This window comes from Dunckerocampus dactyliophorus, chromosome 16 (assembly GCF_027744805.1).
Source record: "Dunckerocampus dactyliophorus isolate RoL2022-P2 chromosome 16, RoL_Ddac_1.1, whole genome shotgun sequence".
NCBI classification, from domain to species: Eukaryota; Metazoa; Chordata; class Actinopteri; order Syngnathiformes; family Syngnathidae; genus Dunckerocampus; species Dunckerocampus dactyliophorus.
Window position 1 is genome coordinate 11,073,368 of NC_072834.1, and position 24,398 is coordinate 11,097,765.

Consider the following 24,398-nt stretch of genomic DNA (forward strand, 5'->3'; position numbering starts at 1 on the left):
ATCAAACAAAGTGGGACACTCGCAATAAACAACATAAACATTCAAAAACTTCAAAATACATGATTTTTTAAAAATAAAATAATGGCCCATATTTCCAAAATTGATTACTTAAAATTGTATTTTGTTATTTAAAAAAAGTTGGTTTTTTTTGGTGTGTATTTTTTTAAACTGGTTGGGGACCCCTGCGTTACCCTACAAATTCCCTGCAATGGTACAGGCAATGGTAAAGGCAATGCTGTTGAAGTTCTTTTGTAAGTATGTAAACTGGCAGCGGCGTCCAGAGTGGGAAAGTTGACTTTTTTTCAGAAAAAAAAAATCCCAACAACGTTCCGGTGTGAACAGGGCCAAAATCTCACCTAGGGTGCCACATTAGGGACCTATGGAGACTGTGAGTGGACCTGTAAAAAAAGAACAAAACTTCTTCCAGAAGGCAAAAGTGTGTCATCAGAGTTAATGGGGAGCACACAAGTTTTCCTCTGTTGTGGTTAACGTTTTTTTTACACTTGCATGACAGTTAATAAACGCTTTACAACTGTGACAATTTGACACAAACTTATTTTAATATTTTTTTTAAGTAAAAATTTAATTATTTTGAAATCCAAAATGAAGGTCAATCAGCACCCTTGAATGGATTGTGTCCCACTGTGGGTTGTACTGCATTGCAACATGTTTTGGTTGAAAGTACAACAAATAAGCAAGTGTGCTTTTAACCCGTGTTGACCACCCAGTCTTTATTGATCAGTCAGGCAGGAGAGGCGACATGATGTCCAGCTGAAAACAACTACCACTTCGGGAACATGTAGACCAGGGGTGTCAAACTCATTTTATTGAGGGCCACATCACAGTTATGACTGCTTTCAGACGGCAGCTTGTAATAGTGAATATACTGTCTATTAATATAATTGTATTATGTAATTATTTTATTTTATTTTTTTAACTATAATGGTTTAATTTATTTTGAACATGCATACAAGTTACATTGGAATACCTCACATAGTACAATTCACAGTTTTCATATGTCCAAAAATGAGGAGGAAGAAGCTTATTTAATCCTACCCCCTTTTCCGTTTCACATCAATTACAATACAGTGTACCCTCATTTATCGCGGGGGATAGGTTCCCAAAATAAGCAAAATCCGCAAAGCAGAACTTCATTTTTATACAATTATTATGTTTTAAGGCTGTAAAACCCCTCACCTTACACTTTTTACACTTTTCTCAGACACTTTTCTCACATTTCTCTCGTTTAAGCACTCTCAAAAAAGTTCAAACCTTTGTTTGAATTTGTATGATCAACCTTAATGATCAACACAATAAATTATTAAGTCAGTCACGCACATTTCACTCCTGTTACCGTGCCTTTTCATCCTGGCACCGTTCCGTTGTATTGTAGCGTTTTTGTATCCTTGCTAAAACATATTGCTACAGACCAACCGAAGATTCATTTACAAGCTAGCAAGCAAGCAAGCTAGCGATGACAGAAGAGATTGATTGACAATGGTCTACAGCCAATCAGGATGCAGACAACAATGGGCGGTGCAAACAGACAGAGAGGGAAGAGATAGGCACTTCACAATGCAGTTCTTCTTAAAGGGCCAGGCTCGGCCTGTAACAGTGTTCATATGCTGTAATAAAAAAAAAACAAGCATTAAAAAAATCCGCGAAACAGCGAATCCATGAAAGGTGAACCGCGATAGAGCGGGAAAACACTGTACATTTGTTTACTTCCTATATTCCAGATTTACTCTTTGCCAATTTGAAATACATTGGAAAATGATAAGACAGTAGGACAATGTGGTACAATAGGAGTCAAGGTTTATAATCACTGTAAATAAATTAATACACTGTCATAATAAGTAATAGAAAATGCAGTATATAATAACTGATGAAAGGGTTAATAGATGCCAGAAATATAGTTGGATGATGAGTGAGTACAGACAATGTAGCCCCTGGGGCTTGAGTTTGACACCAGTGATGTAGATGCCCTGTATGCACCTCGTTGCAGGTAAATGGCTCCCACTGTGGGATTAATTGTGTGTGGCTTGTATGTGAGCTTGACATGACCCCGTGTGTTACAAAGCTTAAAGGCCCCATTTTCCATTTTTCACCTACTTTAAGTCTCAGAGGCGCTTCTCTGCTTAGGTAGTGATTCTGCTACAATAAGTATTTGTTATGCCTTTTTGATTGCATCAAATAGCAAGAACATGTTATTGTCAACTACCGGGAGGTCAAAGACAAAAGAAAAACCCCCTTGTTCATAAATTGGTATTTCCTCATCTTTTTTTCACATTATTACTGCACAACATCATTAAAACAGACAAACGGAACTAGTTTTACAGCACAACATGATTTATTACATGTTCATTTAGTTTGATTTTCTTCTTGGATCTAAAAATATATACTATAGAAACTAATGGCTATAATTCTCAAAGAAAACATGCAATATACAAGAGAGGTGGCCATATTCTGAATTCAAAATGCTGAAAATGCAAAACAAAAATAATACAAATATGGAGTAGAGGACAAAAAAAATCCCTCAAGGCTTAAGAGGTAAAATTATTTTGAGGTATTGAATGTTCATACTGTATATTTACTGGTATAGTTTGAACTGAAATACGTAAACAACCATTTGTAACACATCTTACATGCAGCAGAATATTTCTGTATAATCATAAACTAATTTAAATATCCATAAAAAACTAGTAAAGAATATAATATATACAGCCTGAGAGGATATTGTAAGCACAGTGATTCGGCATTTTCTTTAAAATATTAAAATAAAAACTATATAACAAATGTAGCTGCAATAAAGTAATAAAAGTACACATAAAATAACTCCAGTGCAGTGTTTCTTCAGCATCCCTTTACTTTAAATGAAAACAACAAGCACTCCATCAAAGGACAACAAATAATTCCTGAAATGTTTTCACTAACACCTGCATTCCAAACTAAACCACTCATAATTATTGCATTAATACAAACTATTAATGCACTATGGCAACACCTCTTACTGCTTGTTTTGAAACAAAAATACCAACAAAAAACAACTACTTTAAATGCAGAAATAATATACCGCACTGCCAAAGAGAAAAGGCCAAACAGCCACAATAATAAAAGCAGAAATAAATATGATACAGTTTGTGAATAATGGCTTATTTTAGAACACAAATGGAGTTCATATTAAGCATCAATTGAGGAAAATACAGCAAATATTTAGCTACCTTCATTTTCATGGCACCGTACAATGTCTTTGTATTTTTTATGTTGTTTTTTTTATTATGTTCAAAAATACTGTTGGAGTTTATTTTATTTTAAAATCTTATATGGAGAGCTGGACATTACATTTGTGCATATATCCCTCGCAATACTGGTCATGTTCATGTCACATTTAACCCTAACTGAGTGATGAAGATATCATATTATGGAGGTATTTGTTCCATTGATTTGCAAATCTGTGTGCTAAAGGATAAACCCTGTTGACTCCTTTATAGCAAGTAAAGATCTGACACTCCCACTTATGGATGTTTTCTATCATAAACTCCGAATACACCATGCATAAATATTATACTGTACAATAGGAATTATTGTATGTTTACGTTATTATAACTAGACAATGTGATACTTTTTATTGGAATGTACTGAATGTGTGTACAGTCAAGCCCAAAACAATGACAATAGCAAATGTTTTCCATTAACTACAATATGTTGCCAATTTCTTGCAACATTTCCAGCTGGAAGATACCAATTTAACTAATTAAACAGACACTTCTCTTTAACTTAAAATTAGCCCAGGGAGTGACTCATTATGGGTTTACACTATGTACCATAATTAAAAAGTACACATGTCCAGTATTTAACAGGTCCTTGTAAACAAGCTTACTGCAGCTAAAACAGCCCTATTTTTTCCACTTATGTAGCAAAGCAAGGCTAAAAATAATATATTGCATTGGTAAAGATATAAGTGTCATGAAGAGATATTATCTAGAGCAAGCTTAGGAATGTCCGATATTATCACTTAGCACTATTGACATAAAAGCAAGGTATCGGTTCATATCGGGATCGTTTTTTCTGCCAATAATGACATCGGCACCCGAGGATGACGTCGTCACAGCAACAACCTTGATATCTCAGTATGTTTGCGGCCTGGAATTATTTCATACGTTGCACTTTACTTTGTTCTACTGATGCTTGTGTCACATAAAACTGTGCAATTTCCAATATCATTGTCAGCATTATTTAATTGGATTCTTATTTGTGAATTTATTAAGACTAACCTGTCTGACTTGTTGATAGTAAGACAACGTGTTATTTAAGTGATTATTGGTAATTGATTTCTTTATCACTATTATGACTATATTCAATGTTAAAAATGAATATGGCACTTTTTCTGTAGCTTACATTGCATATTTCTGTATTTGTCTTATTTTGCATTTCGTGAAATGCATCCATGGCATCACAGTAAAAGAAGCATTTCACGACATGTGATCTGACATCAGTTTGAGGGAAGAGCTTTGCCTATATCGGTATTGGTCGATATCGATACCTGTCATGAAGTGTTGGGCAGTATCGGTATATCGGTAAAAAAGCCAATATTGAGCATTTCTAAGCAACATGAATCATTTCTTGTCTTATAATGTGGTTAAGCTGTAGAAGAATAAAAAATATTTAGAGATGGATTGGATAAAGGGACACACACACACACGGGATGAGATCCACCACCTTAGCCTGACACCCAGCTGTGTGTGGTGGTCTTCACCCTCTGTGGGAACACTTGAGTCCCTGCTGCTGGGTCGAAATTGAAATCCAGCGCCCCGCCATCCATTAGGGTGTCATGGAGGACAGACTCCACGTCACATTCAAACCTCTCAATGGACATATTGTCCAGGTCACTGGGCAGCCGATCCTGATGATGAGCATGTGGGTGACGTTCCCTGTAGCCGTTGTTGCTGCTGCTGCGGTATGTCGCCGTGACATCGTTAGCCAGGGCCGGGTGACCACGGGACAGTTGCAGATGTGTCCTCAGGCTCGTCATTTGAGGAGGGGCCCCTGAGAGACTAGTCAAACTGGTCAAGGGGATCATGTTACTGCTATTCAAGTCTCGTGAGGTTGGAGGACCCTGGTTATGTATAGCTTGTGGATTTGCGTGAAGAACAGGAAGACTCAGGGAGGGATGGCTCATTTTTGTGCCATTATGACCCACCTGTTGGCTCTGGCTGTCATAGGTGGGCACTGGACAACGCCCCCTCCCGACGTGAGACACAAGCGAATCCTTGAAGGGAATCATGTTTCTCCTGGTGTCTGCATCAGAGGTCAGGAGCTCTTTAAGGAGGCCAGCAGGGCAGATATATTGGTTCTCATAAGGCCCATAGTCCCGCTTGTCCTCTGGAAGTGAATGCATGGAGACAGGGGACATGGAGTTCATCCGAGCTGGGCCGTAAATGCACTTTCCATAGTCCTGCTGTGGCTGGAGGGAGTTATAGGGACTGCTCTGAAGCATGCCGCCATTACAGGAGCAAGAGTCAGAGCCCATTGAGGGGTTCTTCGGAAACAGCGTGTTCAAGTTATCCGCAAGGCTCTCCATGACAATCTCTGAGCCCCCCATGGATCCAGACACTTCAGACAGGCTAGGTAAGGGAGCGGTTATCTTGCTCCCCCCAGGGTACATCAGGTGACCGTCGGCTTCTGTGAGGTCATCTTGCTCAGAGGAGAAAGGCGAGCGGCGGCCGCTTAGGGTGCTAGCATCTGAGCTGGTGCGTGTTCGGAAGGAGCTCCAGGCCTCCAAGTCCTCGTTGCTGTGAGAGCTTGGACTTCCCAGCCAGTTGGAGTACTGAGAACCGGGACTGCTCGCTCCTCCCTCAGCCCCTTCTTGTAGAGCCAGCTGGTTGTGGGGAAAAACAAAAGCCTGAGCTTAATCTCAAACGAATCAGATTATTCTATTCCCATAAATACAAAAACACAAATGTGAGCAGACCCCTCACATTTAGAGCTTGTATAGCAGCATACTGTAGATTTACTATCCACTGAAAATGAAAATAATGGCTGTGTGTTGAGGTCGCAAGGTGGTCTAGTGGTTAGCATGTTGGCCACACAGTCACAGTCAGGAGATAGGGAAGACTTGGGTTTGAATCTCCGTTGGGATAGGCTCCAGCATACCCTAATGAGGAGAAGCGGCATAGAAAATGGATGGATGGCTGTGTGTTGAGTCATTTTCAGTTGACAATGAATCTATACTGCTATAATGCTGTACTGTACACTGACTACTCTAAAGTACATCCAAGTTTCGGTATTGTCCCTTAAGAAGTTACACTGTCATAAAAATAGGTGCTGAAATGTGATGGGTGTCCTCAGTTTTGTGAGATACTGTATACGTGTAGGGCTTATGAACTGTACCTTTTTCTTTGTAGCTCGCCCTCGACTCTTGGCGAACTTACTGTTGTTGTCCATCGAAGCAGCTCTGCGTCGAGGTGATTTGCCGCTCTTCCCTCCGTCTGGGTTGAGCATCCACCATGAGCTCTTTCCTGTTCCCTCGTTCTGAATGCGCACAAATCGGCTGTGCAGCGACAGGTTGTGTCTGATGGAATTCTACACAGGAAGAGAGTCAATCATTTGTGGGTCATCGAAGGATGTCATAGCAATATCCATTCATTTTCTATACCACTGGAGCTAATCCCAGCTGACTTTGGGAGATGTCAACGGTTGTCATAACCTGTCTTGGTTTTTGTACAGTATTGCATGTAACCAACCAGTCACTTTGCTGTTTGTACTGTAACGTTCCACGAAACTGAGTGTCCAAACAAAACTCACTACCCGTTGTTGACTCACTGCATTTTTTTATTTAGTGCAACTGCTAAATAACCTTGCCATGGGGCCAAAGAATGTTGCGAGTGCCAGCAATTTGATAAAAGTCTGCATCAACAATCATTTCCATACATTTGTCCTTCCATCCATCCATTTTCGATGCCGTTTATCCTCATTAGGGTCACGGGGGTATGCTGGAACCTATCCCAGCTGACTTTGGGCAAGAGGCGGGGTACATCCTGGACTGGTCGCCAGCCAATGGAAGGGCACATATAGACAAACAAGCATTCACACTCACATTAATACCTATGGACAATTTAGAGTCTCCAATTAACCGAACATGCATGTTTTTGGAATGTGGGAGGAAACTGGAGTACCCGGAGAAAACACACGCACACACGGGGAGAACATCCAAACTCCACACAGAAATGCCCAAAGGAGATTCGAACACAGGTCTTCCTGATCTCCTGGCTGTGACTACGGAATCTCTACTCATGTACTGTAAATCCAATTAATCCATTCTAGACACTCAAAAATATTGTAGTTATAATTTTACATGCAGAAAACAATTCAAAATAATTATAAATAACAAATGGAGGAAACTTATTGTTGATGCAGACTTCCCGTACATCCTCACAAGATCAAATTCAATAGTGTTTCTCATCTTCTTGACTAAATTGCTGGCACTTGCAATGTTCTTTGGCCTCATTGGGGGTTATTAGCAGTCGCGCTCAATAAAAAATACAAGGACAGTGAATCAGCAACATTTTCGGTGCTTTGTTTGGACACTGGATTATGCAGAACAATGCAATACAGGGCAAATGGGCTAGTTTGTTATGTGCAATATTGTACAAAACTGAGACAGTGTACAAAAAAACGCTGCAAAATATTTGCAAAAATTTACGATGAAAAACGATTCATAAAAAAACTGGGACGTACAAAAAAACAATATTTGACTGAACTAACAATACAGTCCTTCATTAATTTATTTATCTAGCATTTTGGCTTGGCAACTGCAGTCTCTAAATAATTGCATGCAGTATCTGAGGGAATTGCAATATCTAGTTATTTATTATGACAGCCTTTCCCTTCTCTCTTCACAGGAGGTGATGATTGCATGTTTCCTGTGATCTGCAATTTTATCTGCACATCTCCATCCCACCCTCCTAGGGGTGGCAAAACCACCCCACCAAAATGGAAAAGCGCACAGAGAAAATAAAAGAGCGATTTGGTCATGTATAAACATGAATAAAGGGAGTAAGTCACCATCACTACCGAGAGAGTGAGCAGTTTGAAGGTGAAAATGAGCTAGGTTACACCACTTTGGGCTCATCCAAACTTCTCACTTTTTGTAAGTAGTCATTCAAACCCTCTGCAAACATGTGTAAACCTAAAGCCTCATGTAGTCGCTTCCCCTTAATGATACCGTATGAGTCTAAAAAGGGAGCCAGAGGCGCCTCCTGTCATAGCTCTCTCAGATGGGGGAAGGAAATAAAAGAAAAGGCTACCATGCAACATGTATGTAGACATATTGTACCATCGAGACCTCTCGAGACAAAATCTTCCAAAAATGAAGAAAAACAGAACAACATGTTGCACGAGATATAAAAGCGGGGAAGTTCCCCTGAATGGCCTTTGCAGTTACAGAGGAGCCAGATGTCCTCAACCACAAGGTTCATCGGGGATGAACAAGCAAGGTTGTCTAAGATGCTCTCATTCAAAAATAAATAACCCGCTTCTCTTTATGTGTGTATTAAACATCAGATTATCAGTAAAGGGGCTGTAGTTGGAAAGAGCAACTGTACTGTATTCAAATCATTCATGTTGGCTTAGTAAGATTTACAACTATTTGAAGGACTTAAAGTAAAAATAGAAGAAGCTACAAGTACTGAGGCTATTATTTAGGATGACTGTCATCATGCTAAAACACTGAACTACAATGAGTTCATCTATGTTCATGCGAAGATGAGAGCCCATTTGAGCGAAAGAGGAGAGCAGGGTGGAGGTTACAGGGTTCGCATGTGCAGAGGGGAGGGTGCCAGAGCGAGTTGTTGTTGCTGTGTGGGCCGAGGTCAATGAGTTCAATGAACACGAGGCTCCTCAGCCGATCGGCTCTGACGGAGGCGAGCAAACAGGTTGGCTGGAGCATCACATGTAACGTACTACTTTCTGACACAACCTCCTTTCTCTGCCTGACTTTTAGTTATGATATTCTGCAAAGGCAGAATGGAGAGTTTGGGGTAAACACCATATTCAAAATGTCTCCTTATTTCAATCAAAATTGAACTCCCTCAATGCAGATGCAAACAGGAAATCAGCATGTAAAGCTGAGTGGTGGAGACTCACTTATACAGAGCTTGAAGCAGTGATTCTGGACTGGTGGGTTGGGATGCAAAAGTGGGTGGCGGATCCATTCTGGGTGGATCGCAGACAGTTTTAGTCATCTTCCTCCTTGGTATAAAATCATTGTACAGTTATAAGTGTAGTATATGATTTGTGGTGTTATTAATCGCAAGTTTGATATTTAATTTTAATTTATGCATTATTTTTAATGCAGTTATCATGTTCCTCATCATTTCTTTAATAAAATGCCGTAATAAATTCCTCCAAAATGCACTTTGGACATGTAACTATGTGTATTAACGTTTAAAAAGATGACATAAATAAAAGTGGTTCACGACTTAATGGCAACTGGAAAATGTGGGGCCCGGGTTGAGACCATTTGAGAACCCCTGTCTTAAAGCACAAGTTAGCAAAAAAATAGACATAGCGTGAATCACTGGTGATATGCAAATGTTTACACCCTCTGATTAGTTGTGACAATAGATCATGGGCTGCATGACTGGTCCCCGGGAAGAGGCATTCTCTCCTTAGCCTGGGATAATCCTCGTCTGAGACAGACCTCACCTCAGCCCAAAGAGAACAAAAGCCATCCCCAGCCTCGCTAATTCAGGAGGTGCCCCTGTCACACACATTATTCCTCTAAAAGCCCGACCCAAGGTGGCCTGGATGTCTCATTGTCGCCACATGTCTTTTTAAAATGCCGTGGCTACGGCCCTCACTCTGGAGCCACTTTAAAGCAGTCAAAATACCTGAGGCTGCATGACACATCATCTGAATGTGGGCCATTCACAAATTGATTAACTTGACTGACCTATTTTTGCGGGCAGAGGGATATTCCCAGGACTGGATTAGGAAGGCCTGAAAGTGAGAAATGTTTGAGAAACAACTTCTACTGAGTAATATGAGCTATGATGACCCATATAATGGGAGTCATATAATACTGCTGCTGTAAACAAAACACCTCACAGAGTCGCTCAATATGTTATTCCCTGTACAGTGCGCAAATAAAAGTGTAGGTGTTAGGTAGTCAGCTACAGGATGCAAATACTACACAACTGGAGCGCACAACAAAATCAACAGCAACTTTCCGTTGATATACGTTGCTGCACGAATCACAATGTTACAGTATTTTAGCTGACTATTTTTTCAGTGACTATTTTGTTGAGACAAAAAGTTTCAAATAAATGTGTCACTTTTTCTATAACTTTTAATGGATATTGCAGTATTTGGCTTGCACAAACAGTGTTTATTTGTAAAATTACAGTAAAATAAGCATAATGTGTTCATTATGTGACATTAGTTTGAAGGAAGAGCTTCTGCCTATATCGGTATCGGTTGATATCAGTGTTGGTAATGAAGTGCTGGGCAATATTGGTATATCGGATATCGGTAAGAAAACCAATATCGATCATCTCTACTCTAAACAATCATGAAATATCTGAAATCAATGTAAAAAATACTTTTGGCTGACAATACATTTCTTCTCCCTGTATTTCGACCAATTTGCATATCTTAAGTAGGCCTACTATATACACAAATCAGATACATTACTTGCTTATTTTAAGTTAAAATAAGAAAAATAATCTGCTGAGAGATTGAAAATGAGACTCGCCAAAAGAGTTGAAACAATTAAAATTGTTAGGAAATGATCGATTTCAGGTTGCATAGAATTTTGTCTTTGCAATGCATAGCTTTAATTCGCATGCTAGCAAGTCCCGCTTGTTCTAGCTTGGGTCAATTTGAAATTAAACATATTTCTTTGTATTTACTAGAGGTTGCAAAACTGTAAAATGAGTCTCCTGATAAAGTCACTGAACCATGTTGCACATCCACATGATGGCATAATACCACTTGTAACTCATCTCATCAGTTAGAACTCTATCACCAGAAGCATCACAATCACTGACACTCAATACCATCCTATTTCCACCCGACATCTATGTTCTTGTTACAAAAAAAGAGACGCCGCCCACTGGACCTCAAAACAATCTCATTGACACAGCTGCTGTTCCTTGTGCAGCCAAGCATGATGCTGGCAGTAACGGTCACAGGATGAGTAAACAAACAAGGTCCCGGTCTGTAGGGACAGGTGCAGCCTGTACAGTGAAAGTGGACTCATGTGCAAATGGTCCAGATGTTAATACACCACCCGACCCAAATACAAATGGGACAAGGGAAGCAAGAAACTGACTACTAGAGACCACTAGTGCACATAAATATTATGATACTTTATTATTATTAGATACATACACCATCAGTAATAAAACTAATGAGACGAGACGATGCACGAGACTGGATCGATGAGAACGAGAGGAGAAGAGATTTTAACATTAATTAAAAAAATAAGTACAATGAAAAAAGAATATTGGACAAATGTTTTGTCAGGAAGGCGTGGTGCAGCCAGGCAACAGAGGGTTGTGTCCAAACTCTACCTTCTTGGCTCTGTTGGTCAGGGGCTGAGTTGGATTTTGGAAGGATTTTTACAGCTTTCAGACGCGCATTGCACAGCTCACTCTCGCGCACGTGCTCGGCGGATTCTTCACCTTTGATGCATGATGCAAGAAACACTTATGTGAACACCCTTACTCGCTAAATATAGTGACAATGTCGCTAAATGGATCTCTTCTATGTATGAGGTGGGTTATAAATGGAACCGGTGATCGGCAGTTCTTGAAATTTGGCTCTGAGCCAAATGTAATGAGCGTCAATGGAACCGCTCAGAGATTAAGGGTGCAGACAAGTCCGAACATCAACGTTGATCTGACAAATCTTAAGTATACTGTAATTGATCAAATGTACAATTACTACAGATTCTGCTTGGACATCAACAAGTAGCTACGCGCAAGCAGCTGTTCCACTCCAATGGAAAAAACTGCCATTCGTCACTCGCTGACGTTGATGATGGGAACACAGAGGTAGGTTGGATTGCAAGGTGTGCATAAAGCACTTAATGTGCACTTCCAATAATGCCTTGCACACTGCCACTTCTATATTACTGTATTATCATTCATAGTAGCGATGCCATAGTTCACAGTCTGATTGGCTTTTGGCTGCCCTGTTCTCGCGATACAGCTTTTCTCCAACAAATCACGACACCCCGAGTAATAAAGGGAGCACTGGGCATCTTTACAGCAGGGCAGCACTGTGTCTTACTCAAGGGAACTCCGATAACCGATAAAAAAACAAAGCTCCATTGAGACAAGATTACCCGTATTGTGCATGAACAAATCGAGCGCTCCTTTTTTGTGACGTGCTGCAAACGACGTCTTAACTTCCCCTGAGCTCACTTGCACACAAAGATGGTGTCGATCGTGTGGGACTTCACACTGTTTCAGAGGATGCCAATTCGCCCATGCGCCAAATGATCTGCAAACATTCTGCAATGAGGGGAAAAAAAATATAAAGCTTCGACACATCAAACCTTATCAGCCACCTGGTTATAGCCAGAATCGCTACGACGCCCGGGGCTTGCTCCTATCGCCGCATCATTTGTAAAGTACAAAAAAGTTTGCCAGAGACGGCCCGCTACGACGCTAAAGCGATCTGTAATTTCATCATGGAAATGATGGTGCTGGATGACCAGCCCTTTACCATCGCTGAAGATACAGGCTTTAGTCGGATAGTAAACCACTTGGACCCAGGGTTTGTACTTCTATTTTAATCATGTTTTCTTAATAGTAGTGATGTCATGGTATTTGGTAAGGACAAATCTACAGGTACAGTTTGCCAAATCCAACTGTGTTTGAGCACACCTCCAGGTGTGCACAAACTACTGTTAAATCTAAATTTAAAAAAATAATGGATGTAAAAGTTATCAGTTACTTGAAAAAAAAGGTGTGTGTATTCCTAATTGTAATATACTGTATAGGTTCCTTCGTTAACACAGGCTGCAAAAGGAACCGATTAAGGGAGACACATAACGGATAGTGAGCTGGGCCAGTGTGTGTAATGATGATTATACTGTACCTGCTGCTGAAGTTTACAATAAAGTTCAAGTGAGCAAGTAAACAGCTCTAACCGTTCACTCCTTAAAAGGAAAACTGCACGTTTTCTGGAATTTTGCCCAAAAAGCACCAACAGCGCTCCATTTACATATAATGTGACGTGCTACAGCAACATTGTTATTATTATTATTATTAACATTGTTACACCGATTGAACTCCGTTACTTGCGTATAAACATTTTGCCACACCACACCGGCTAGCGACTAGACAGCTAGCGACTAGCCACACACTCGCTCACAATGCCTCAGGCCACTACCAAAAGGTAACACTAAATATTGGATCTGCTGCTATTACTGCTGCGTTTTTGTTTTTTTGTTTTTTTTTGGAAAAGTTAATGCTAGGTGTAGCGTTCGTTTCTATGTTGCTGTGTGAAATCAATGCGCCCAGGAAGGAAGTTCCAGTAATGCTTAAAAGGACCAAAATACAACACAATACTGTAAGTATTACATGTTATCATGAATGTACCTATTACTACATGGTTACAGCATGTATATAAAACCATAAAACCTTGTTGGAGGCTTTTGGAGGTGTTTTAATCTTTGTAGGCGGCATACTGTAGGTGTGTCCCATTACGTGCAGAAATGAGCTATTTCTTTTTATCTTTTTTTTATATCTTTAGCACGCACAGAAAAGAGAAAGACGTGTGTTCATGTCTCACATAAGGATTCTGAATGATGGGCAAAATTCCAAAAAAAGTGCAGTTTTCCTTTAAAGTTAAGTTTGTAACGAACTAGTGTGTCTGCATGGCTATTCTGTCTCCGCTCCTCCCTCCACTCATCTCTGTTACTATACAGTATATCAATAAAGGTAAAAGTGATGTTAAAGGTTCATTTATCCATTTAATTTGTCATTTATATATATTTCACTTTGTTTTTTGGAAAACTTTCACGTAAAACTATAATTATTCTCTATAAAATGTAATTTGTTTTCATATTTTTGAGTGTCGTTCACTGGATTTACAAGACTTCGGATTGGATTCGTTTAGGTTTGAGTTGAGCCTTTTGAAACAGATTAATGATGAAAACAGAGGTTCTACTGTACTACGTGCTCCTTGGTGCATGGGGCTCGAACATGTGACCGTCTGTCTGTTTTTAGCTAAATAGATACCTTTATTATCACGACCGTTACAAGTCAGTCAAATACCTTACATGACAAGAACAAGAGAGCTGACATCTTACAGATTTTACTGTAAAGGAATGAGCCACTTCCTGACAGTGACTTCCTGACAGTGACCCCTCCCCCACAAATGTCCTTTGACCCAGGAAGTGGTTAACACGGAACAAAATTAGCATGCTCACATAAGAAAATGTGTTGCTTCTTTAAGTATGGAAAGAATCTTGCCTCTTATTGACTGGGTGCGTGATGCACTATATTACTTGGCAACCTACTTCTACCACCACATCGAAGTGGAAGGAGAGCTACGGTACGTGTGATACAACAAGTGGGTGAGGGCAAATGAGGTCGGCTTTTTTCTTTGCCATTTAAAAAAATAATCCCTGTTGATATAGAGATGCAAACCGGCTGTAACATGCATGCCAGGCCAGTAGTTGACAATGTTCTTCTAGTTTTAAGATTTGACTTATGTAATTACAGTAATCCCTCTTTTATCACGTTCCAGACACAACTGTGATATGGGAAATTCCGTGAAGTAGGATTCCTTATTAGTCACCTTTAAACTCGTATTACCCAATATAGTAGACATAACAACAGTAAATAAGCCTTTTAATAAGTAAGGCCGCACGGTGGTCTAGTGGTTAGCACCACTAGACTACTTGCTATACATTCACAGGTATGAATGTGAGTGTGAATGCTTGTTTGTCTATATGTGCCCTGCGATTGGCTGGCGACCAGTCCAGGGTGTACCCCGCCTGTCGCCCGAAGTCAGCTGGGATAGGCTCCAGCATGCCCCCGCGACCCTAATGAGGAAGAAGCGGTATAGAAAATGGATGGATGGATGAGACTAAAAGTCATGTATGTTGCTATAAATGTGTTCGCTAGGGGATATGAGTGACGGGCGGACAGGAAGTGACGTGAGGTATTCAGAGTTGAGTTTTAGCGTGGCTAAAACTGGCTGCAACAGTAGTGCTTGTTTTTATTAGGGATTATTGTGCCTGTTGTGAGATCATTCTAACCTGCAAAAAGAGCCTGTTGTTCCGGCGATCAAGTCTGGCGTTTGGGTGTCAACATTACTGACACCTAGTGATCAGTGTAGAATACTACGTATCATTCACAGTGTCTTTGAATGTGTCTTCTGAATGCCTTATTTACAGTATGTACAAGTATTTGTTTATTTAGCCATGTTTATGTTTAAAAAATACTTACTTTAGGCAATACGTAACATTTGCTTTGATATGCAAAATTTTGACTAACAATATGCCATATTCAACCATGAAACAGCATGATTTATTAATATATTTTTGAAAAAAACGTGATAGAAGCCGCAAAATTCAAAGTGCAATGTGGCAAGAGACGACTTTGAAGAGACAAATTCTCTTCACGTTCCTTGAAGCACTGATCACTCATCTTAACGCACATCTCTAGTTTCTCTTACCACCCAAGCACAATCTCTGTTTTGCATAATGGTTTGAGGCATGGTCCTTTTTCATCCAAGGGTGGGGGTATTATTGTCCTGGGCAGACTTGGGGGACAATGCCAAAGCGCACATGCCAAGGATTCCACAGACTAACACATGGGTATACAACAGACTGTATGCAGGGCTCTGAGTCAGCTGAGTGCTCCCCTCCTTCCCTTCAGCCACAGACGCTCTTACAAAAAAAAAAAAAAAAAAAAAACACCAGCCCCCAAGCCGCCCTTTCTTCATGGGGTTACTTTAAACTCTCAGTGGGCCCCTTAAGTTCCCAGGCGGGCCTCTCCTTTCTTAACCTTGTGATTCCCAAGACAATTGTCTGACAGTTATTCATGGTGCAACATTTCTCTCATCCAGTGTCCCTGAATGTCCTCGGTAAGAAAAAAAAAAGTGAGCCCATGAAAGAAAGTAGCAATACAAAATGACTAAAACCATATTTTTGAATAAGTAAATATCGCACCTTTAGTGGTACTGTGACACTAATTTTTACACATGATGCATTACTGTGGATGAGTGCTTCTCAAATAGTGGGACGCACCCCCAGCAAGGAGTTGGGGGGTGCAAGGGGCTAACATTTGGTCTCTACTTGCTAGCTCAGCAGAGATAACAGGTTCTCAATAAAGAATCTAGCTGAGTTCTACTTCAGAGCCTTCAATTTGAAGCACTATAAAACTGAACATACAGAAATGAGGCATGTCAGTTATGCTAAAATGCATTTAAACAAATGCGCAAGCTCAATGTTAAATTACATTGGAAATCCCATATACGCGCTAGCGATTACCATTAGCGATTTACGTGGCGACATGGCAAACAAATAATGACAGCTAATTAGTAGGGGTGTAACGATTCATCGATACATCGATGCATTGATTTATATTCCTATGATCAACTACATCGACAGTGTGGCTGATTGAAGCCAACACGCCCTCTCAAAAGAGCACAAGTTTGTGAGTTTTTGCCCTGTAAAGAATGACTCTAGACGCTACACTCGATTCAGTCTCCCTGCAAAGTCATTGCCACGCGTTATACTGGATTTATACTTAGGGTATGTACTTAATATTTATATAGTGTTGGACCACACCGAGTCACATCGAAAGTTAAGTCCAACTTTAATCCTTTCAAACTCATGGATCTGAGCTTCAGGACAAGATAAAAGGTAGAGTATGTAGGATATAAATTCACTAATATCTATGTGCAGATGATATTTCGTCAAAATCTGAAATATGTGGCAAAATATGTTAATTTTGCCCTTGGAATTATTGTGTACATGCTGTGTACTGTGTACAATTGTGAAATAGTTTGTTGTCATTATTCTGAATATGTATGCCATTATGTGACCATATCATTTCGAGGAGATAATAGCCAGGTAATGTAGCTCATACAAAGAGTTGGGGGAAGGTAAGAGCGGAGGATAACTTGTCAATCGTCCCAAATCTTTTCTGCAATGCGTTGCCCACTGTGTGCTCTCACAAAAACATCTTAGCTGCCCCAGCAAGTGCCTGTTTTTTTTTTTTTTTTAGTTATTCATTATTTTCTTTTTAGAAAACAGAAGTGGTAACAGTCTTGGAAACATGAATATTTTTTCATATTTGGAGTTTCCATTTTCCATACTTTTCCACACATGGAAATTTCTATCCATCCATTTTCTATGGCGCTTGTCCTCATTAGGGTCGTGGGGGGTATGCTGGAGCCTATCCCAGCTGACTTTGGGTGAGAGGCAGGGTACACCCTGGACTGGTCACCAGCCAATGGCAGGGCACATATAGACAAACAACCATTCACACTGGAACAGTGTCATTACTCAAAAAATGTTCTCACTCCCATTTCTTCTTTTTGCATTTTGAAACTCAGCTTAGAACCTCCTTAAGATCCAATGGTGCGAAATGTAAATTCTTGCAATCTTTAAGCTGGTTTGAAAGTTTTGATCCAGAGTGTATATTTCCAAAAACAGGCCTTGAAAAAGAGACGCCATTTTATATTCAGCGTCGTCTTATATTCACCTGACCAAACAAACTTGATCAACACGGACTAAGGACCTAAGATTATTTTAACCAAACAAAACAAAATCCATAATGGATCACAAATTGACTCCTATCATGTGCCCTTGTTTGTGCATGCATGTTTGTTGGTCATCAGCCACCCTAAATATTCTACATTTACAATTATTATATTATAATAATTTTATTATAACAATGTCCAAGATGTTTGCACGTGCCACTTAAACTCAGGGTTGCTACTTCCTGTTGCCTTAGTTGAAGTCACAATAAGAGCTGTACTGATGTAGTGGTTAAACACACGGCTATGCTTTGATCCACCAACATCCCAAGGGGGAACCAATCCCCACCAGTTAGGGGCCTTCCCTGTTGGCATCTTCTGATAGCGCTACGTTTTGAGAGGAAAAACAAAGCGCTGTGACGCGAGGCAGGCAGACAGGAAGCTTTAAAGGCAGCAGCATCGCCCCCGTTCTTTCCTCCACCCACCTCAGGTCATTTAATAGGCGGAGCTATGGAATCAAAGTCAACGCCCTCCACCTTGAGGTCGCTGCCTGCCCTTTATCTGTCATTACTCTCACGGATGCTCACATATGTAAATTCCTGAATCTAAATAAAGGAAAGCATAACATTAAGAATGTTTATAAAATTAAATTCACAAACAACCATTACTGGTTCCTCCCCTTCCACTTTTTCCAAGCGGGAGCCTCGTGTTTTGCCATGTTAACACATGGCACTGTTTTCCATCCACTTGCCAGGAAATGCGTCATAGTTCATTGTGGGGGGGGGGGGGGGGGGGGGGGGGGGGGGGGGGACCGCCGTGTTTTTTTAACAGGAAAGTGTAAAAATAACCATTAGCCAGCGGTTCCAAGGCCCAGTGAGGGAGTCAACAATAGAGAGGTTGACGGAGAGATGTGTTGATTTAATATTAATGGTAGCTTAAAACATTGCTCTTTTGTAAAAAGGGTTAAAGATGAAGAAAAATCTACAGTAAATAAACGGTCCAAGCTCAAGTCATTGGCTTTTAATCTCTCTCAAGTCCCAAAACAATAATATACAGTAAATGATTTGGCAGTAATAAGAAGTAACTAAGACTTACATAAGAACAATGTAAAATTCTATTAATGCATACTTATGGATGTTCTGTAAAATGAAAAAAACAACATATGACAAGTGCGGCAGGCTGTGGTCATGGGGTCATCATGCATGTAAGGTCACATGAAGCTGTTGAAAATACTGTATGTTGTGAAGCCAAAGATCTGCGCCATGACTAAACAATCCCAATGGATCAGCACCTTTATTCATTCATATTCATTAGGGTTGCAACAATCAATCAATCAATCAATCGATGATTAATAGATTATCTAATTAATCAACAAGTCCAAAAATGTTTATATTTATAATATTATCTTTGTGGTTGAGTGGTTAGCATGTTGGCCACGCAAACAGGAGATCAGGAAGATCTGGGTTTGAATCTCCACTTGGGCATCTCTGTGTGGAGTTTGCATGTTCTCCCTGTGTTTTCTCCGGGTACTCCGGTTTCCTCCCACATTCCAAAACCATGCATGTTCGGTTAATTGGTGACTCTAAATTGTCCACATGTGTGACTGTAAGTGTGAATGTTTTTTTGTCCATATGTGCCCTGCGATTGGCTGGTGACCAATCCAGGGTGTACCCCGCCTCTCGCCCGAAGTCAGCTGGGATAGGCTCCAGCATACCCCTGCGACCCTAATTAGGATAAGCGGCATAGAAAATAGATGGATGGGTATTATCTTTGTATTTTGAGCCGCATGGTGGCCGAGTGGTTAGCATGTTGGCCACACAGTCAGGAGATTGGAAAGACCTGGCTTCGAATCTCTGCTTGGGCATCTCTGTGTGGAGTTTGCATGTTCTCCCCATGCGTGTGTGGGTTTTCTCCGGGTACTACAAATGTCCGGTTTCCTCCCACATTCCAAAAACATGACAACAAAAATAGCTCATAAGAATTACATTTTTTGGCAGTACAATAGCTATTCATGTTAGAACTTAAGTTGGTTATTACCCAGAAAACCATGGAAGTTGCTTGAGTTCAGCTCTTAAATTGAAATCTTATGAGCTATATTTGTTATCATCATTATATTTGTCCAAACAAATGTACTTTTAGTTGTACCAGGCATTAAAATGTCTAACAAGCTTCAGATGAATCAACCAAGAAAATAATCGTTACTTGCAGCCCTACTATTCTTGCATTATTCACTTAAAAATGAAGGGAAATGCCAACAAAAACAAAATACTTGTAATGTTAAAAAAAAAATTAATCCTGAAAAAAAAAAACTATAACATTGGTCACATTTTGTTTTTGAAGAATTTTGTTCCCTTAAAAAAAATGCAGAACCGCTTCCCTCAAAAGGGTGAAAATTTGACAAAACCAGCACCCTTACAGTGTGGCCTGTGCTATTATTTTTCTTATAAGCTGTTATAATTAAACCCAAAAGTTTTCCTCCTTCAGGCGGATTGACTTGAAATTTCTCATACACAGCTCAAATACGCTCTATATGGAACTCAACGGGGGTATTTATTGAGAGAATCTGTTGCTTGTGTGTTATTTTGCACCACCCCAAATCCAAACTACATTGTCTTTTCATTAAGTATAAATTAATTGAGAAGTTTGAGTCACATTTTCGGTCGCCACTTGTCCTTAAGGGGTGATGATAGGTCCTGCAGGCAAACCAGCTGAGAACCACCGCATTCAGAAGCACAACCGTGAGGGGACACCACAAATGTCATTTACAATCGTAAAAAATGTAATATGGTGGAATATAGTTGGCCAGGTTGACCAAAGAAAACATACGACAATATAAAAGAGATGAGGACTAAACATAAAATTGAGTAATACTACAACAATGCGGTTCATTGAATTTGAACTTGAGTAAAAAGGTCCAGTTTGAGGCCAGAGGAGGAAGTGACGCGATAAAGAGCATCCCTCCCTTTCTCCTGGAGCTCTAACATCCGCTGAGGAAACTCTAGAAGACATGCGACACGAGGATATGAGCACATAGCTCAGGAATGGAGGATGTTTGACGTTCTTCCCGGTATCCCCTTCGACACACGACTCACCAAACACTGATTGAACTCGGTGTGTCACCTCCTGTTATTGTCGACGGGAGCTCACTCTATATACTGTATGTTCTTCATTTTCACCAAAGTATGTGTTGATATTCATTTAATTGACAGCTCTGAGAATGACGAGCCTTGATGAGGATTTTCCTTGAAGGCTGTTAGCAGTGGAAACTATATTTGATAATAGTTCACAAGGGCAGAGACATTGCGCCAAAAACTGACAGGTTCCAGGAAGCGCTGCAAAGATCAAACATAGGGTTGACTTAGGTTTGAATTTGACTCTCCAGTCTGCTGAAGTCATTTCTTCATATACTTAACCACTGTTGGGGCCAACTGTTTGTTTTTGTCTGTGCATAGTGTGCCAACATTTCCAAAGTTTTGGGACAAATATTATCTCAATATTTTTAATGTTTGTCAGGCTGTACATTTATCCATGGAGTGTGTAGTGCATGGTAACACTGGATAGATTGTTTCTTCTATAGGAAAATACCAGTTTAAAGCACTTTTCACACTTAAAAAGGCTTTTCACTACGCAAAGGCATATAAAACATATCATTGAGCTTCGTGTTGTCTCACTGACAAAAGAAACAAATCATTAAATCCTCAAAGGTGACTCAGACGATAAACATGGAAATATTAATGTTTAACTCTTGTGTGCACCGAGAATAACAAACAACACGCCACAAAAAGGTTCAGCACACTCTGCGTTATCCATGTGTGGTCGAAGTTTGCTAAATTAAGAACAATTAAGCTCTCTGTCATGCTCAACTGACCACATCGCATCTCTGTGGAAGCGGTTGCTGTGGCAACATTGCCTGACACGGGTCAATTTTGGCTTGTCATAAGTCAGAAAAGAATGCAGACTGTCTCAGTTTTATTGAAATACAGTATGCCCTTCACATGGTGTTTTAAAAAAAAAATAATTTAAAAAAAGGCTGTTAATATAAATGCAAACACAAGTGCTGCTTTTTCAGGAAACACAAGTCTTTTCTGAGTGAAAAGTGGGAAACTTTTGCTTTAATCAAACGGACGTATATTATATGTAATACTCATATTATATTTACTTTTAAAAACGGTTGTGCTTTAAATTATTCAGCAGCTGCTGTAAATGAATTTAAAAAATTACAAACTGTGCAGATAAATGACCAATTAAATACATAATATATAAATATATTAAATATATAATATATTTTACATATATACATATACACACACATATCATATATATATATATATATATATATATATATATATATATATATATATATATATATATATATATATATATATATATATATATATATATATATATATATATATATACACACACACACACACACACACACACACACACACACACACACACACACACACACACACACACATATATACATATATATGCTTGCTGTGTTCAATACTCTGATGGGTTAAATGCAGAGGTCACATTTTGTGCATGCATGACAATAAAGGGGTTATTGTCTTAATGATAATGAAATTAAAATACAATATTTACGCTCCCACGTATGCACCAGTATGCGTGGTGCACACCCTGTGAAGTTGAAAAAGTCCAGTGCCTTGCTCAAGGGCACATTATCACTGCCTATAAAAAGTATTTCACCAATAAATATTGGTAATTTTCCAGATATGTAGACTGCAAGAGAGATTCCAAAAATAAAAGGTGAGAGTCAAACCAACCTGGAATGAACTGATGCTGCACCTTTTTTTTGGTTTATTTGGGTCTGTTTTGCAAAGAACAAGAGCAGTTTTCCAAAAAAAGTGCATACCACCTCACATGAAGTCATTGCATGCGTATATGCACTTACCTTCCACCCTGCAGAGCTGTTACTGTCTCCTTTATCCTTGAAGTAAGGCACACTCTTGACCATCCAGTCGTAAATCTGTGAAAGAGTCAGCCTCTTCTCGGGTGAGCTCTCGATGGCCCTGGTGATGAGGTCAGCATATGACATGTTCCCCCAAGCGTTCCGTCGGGACGAGCTGCTCTTCCTCTGGCTGGAGCCCCCCAAGGGAGACATGCCAGAAAGGGGCACCTGTTGCTGGGGCGCTGGTAGCTGCGGGCCTGGCTGATGCAGGTGTTGATGGAGGTGCAGCCCCTCAGGACGGTGGAAGTCAGCGTGAGACGCATACGAGCCATCCTCCTCATAATCCTCCTCCAGTAAACCGAGATTGCGAGCGTTTCCTGGCGGCTCCTGCTGCACGGACGGGGCCGGGGAGGATGTGGTAGAGCTCGTCGGGTCGATGAGCTCCGGCAGCGGCCAGGTGCAAGAGCGCGGGCGAGTGAGAGGTTCAAAGTCCGGGTCTACTTGGAGCGGTGGGACCTCAGCCATGTCAGGGTCAAGGCGGCTTTCAGGATCATAGACTCTCACCTAAACGTGAATAAAAGCTTGCAGACAAGTTATGCTCTCAAAGGCGGTCCTTTTAAGTTGCGCTGTGACGTTCACGGCATCCTCCACCGACTGGTTTCAACTCAAGCCTGGCGCTCTGTGACAAGAGCAGCCGATGATGCCTTCACGTCCTGTCACATGCTCGGTCATCTGCATACTTTCGAATGACGAGGACGCCATGAGGACTGTGTTTTTTTTCTGCGGAGACATCCAATCACTATGTTTTATGTCCAATTTAGTTATATAGCGTTTTCCTAATATGTTTTAAATATATGTTCTCACCACCAAAAAATTAAGCCTTTTGAAGAAATTCGAGCGCTCATGGGAAACCTGTAAATTAGGACCGTCTTGCACGTTATGCTTTTTTGTACTTTCAATACAGTACTTGAACGTAACAATTAGTTTTCTCTGAACTGTGGACTCGATTTGATTTCCAAATCATTGTCATAAGTTTACATTATTAATAATAAGTGGTCAAAAAGCAAATAAAGAAAGGCCTACATTTGTAACGAACTTGTACTTTTGTGGTAGTGCCCTCTAGTGGTGGATATGGATAAAACAGATACGCACAAACAACATGCTGCATTGTACAGTATTTCTTAGTCATGAATGTACACATTATTGTCTGCAGTCGTCCAGGTGTACAAACAAACACACTTTTTCCCCCGCAATTAGCCAAGTTGCCGACACATCATCACGCCACTCATGACTGTTTAAGGAAAGGTGAACAACAAGTGGAAGCGGGAGTGTTTTTAAATGTCAAGCTTTCCTTTTTCCAAGCTTTCTCAGACAATAAATAAAGCCGAGGGTCACTACTAAGAAACCGCATGCTTCATTGTTCAAATGTTTGTAACTTCAAAAGCACTTCCTCGCAAAGGGCACAAGGTTCAAGTCCTATTTAAACATGTACAGTAAACGAGCCGAGGTCCTAGATGCTACATGCCAACATAAACCTATTTCACTGCCTGCCAAAGAAAACACCATTAATCATACTGACAGACCAATCTCAACAGCCCCTTAAAACACTCAACCAGTTCATTCAACTGTCAACTAATCAGCAAACATGTACCATTAAATATATTAGTTTAACGATGTTACCAGTGTGACTGAACACAATTATTTCAATATACAATTGACATATCCAGAAACTTAATAATAAAACATGATGAATGTA

At 40.1% G+C, this 24,398-nt stretch overlaps 1 protein-coding gene across 1 annotated transcript; it reads right to left on the reverse strand.

Annotated features, from left to right (window-relative positions):
* Nucleotides 1-4: 4 nt before the first annotated feature.
* Nucleotides 5-23,642, reverse strand: LOC129169003 (forkhead box protein O1-A-like). Its single transcript, XM_054754921.1, has 3 exons — nucleotides 22,646-23,642; nucleotides 6,391-6,582; nucleotides 5-5,878 (listed from the first exon to the last, which is right to left on the reverse strand). Exons 1-3 carry the CDS (start codon nucleotides 23,165-23,167, stop codon nucleotides 4,721-4,723), a joined length of 1,872 nt encoding a protein of 623 aa, XP_054610896.1. The 5' UTR covers nucleotides 23,168-23,642; the 3' UTR covers nucleotides 5-4,720.
* Between the last annotated feature and the right edge of the window lie 756 nt (nucleotides 23,643-24,398).

Coding starts and splice junctions, on each gene's coding strand:
- LOC129169003 (XM_054754921.1), bottom strand. CDS start 23,167: ATGGCTGAGGTCCCACCGCTCCAAGTAGACCCGGACTTTGAACCTCTC. Junction 6,583..22,645: donor ACAGCTCTGCAGGGTGGAAG/GTAAGTGCATAT, acceptor CTTCCTGTGTAG/AATTCCATCAGACACAACCT. Junction 5,879..6,390: donor GGCGAGCTACAAAGAAAAAG/GTACAGTTCATA, acceptor CCCCACAACCAG/CTGGCTCTACAAGAAGGGGC.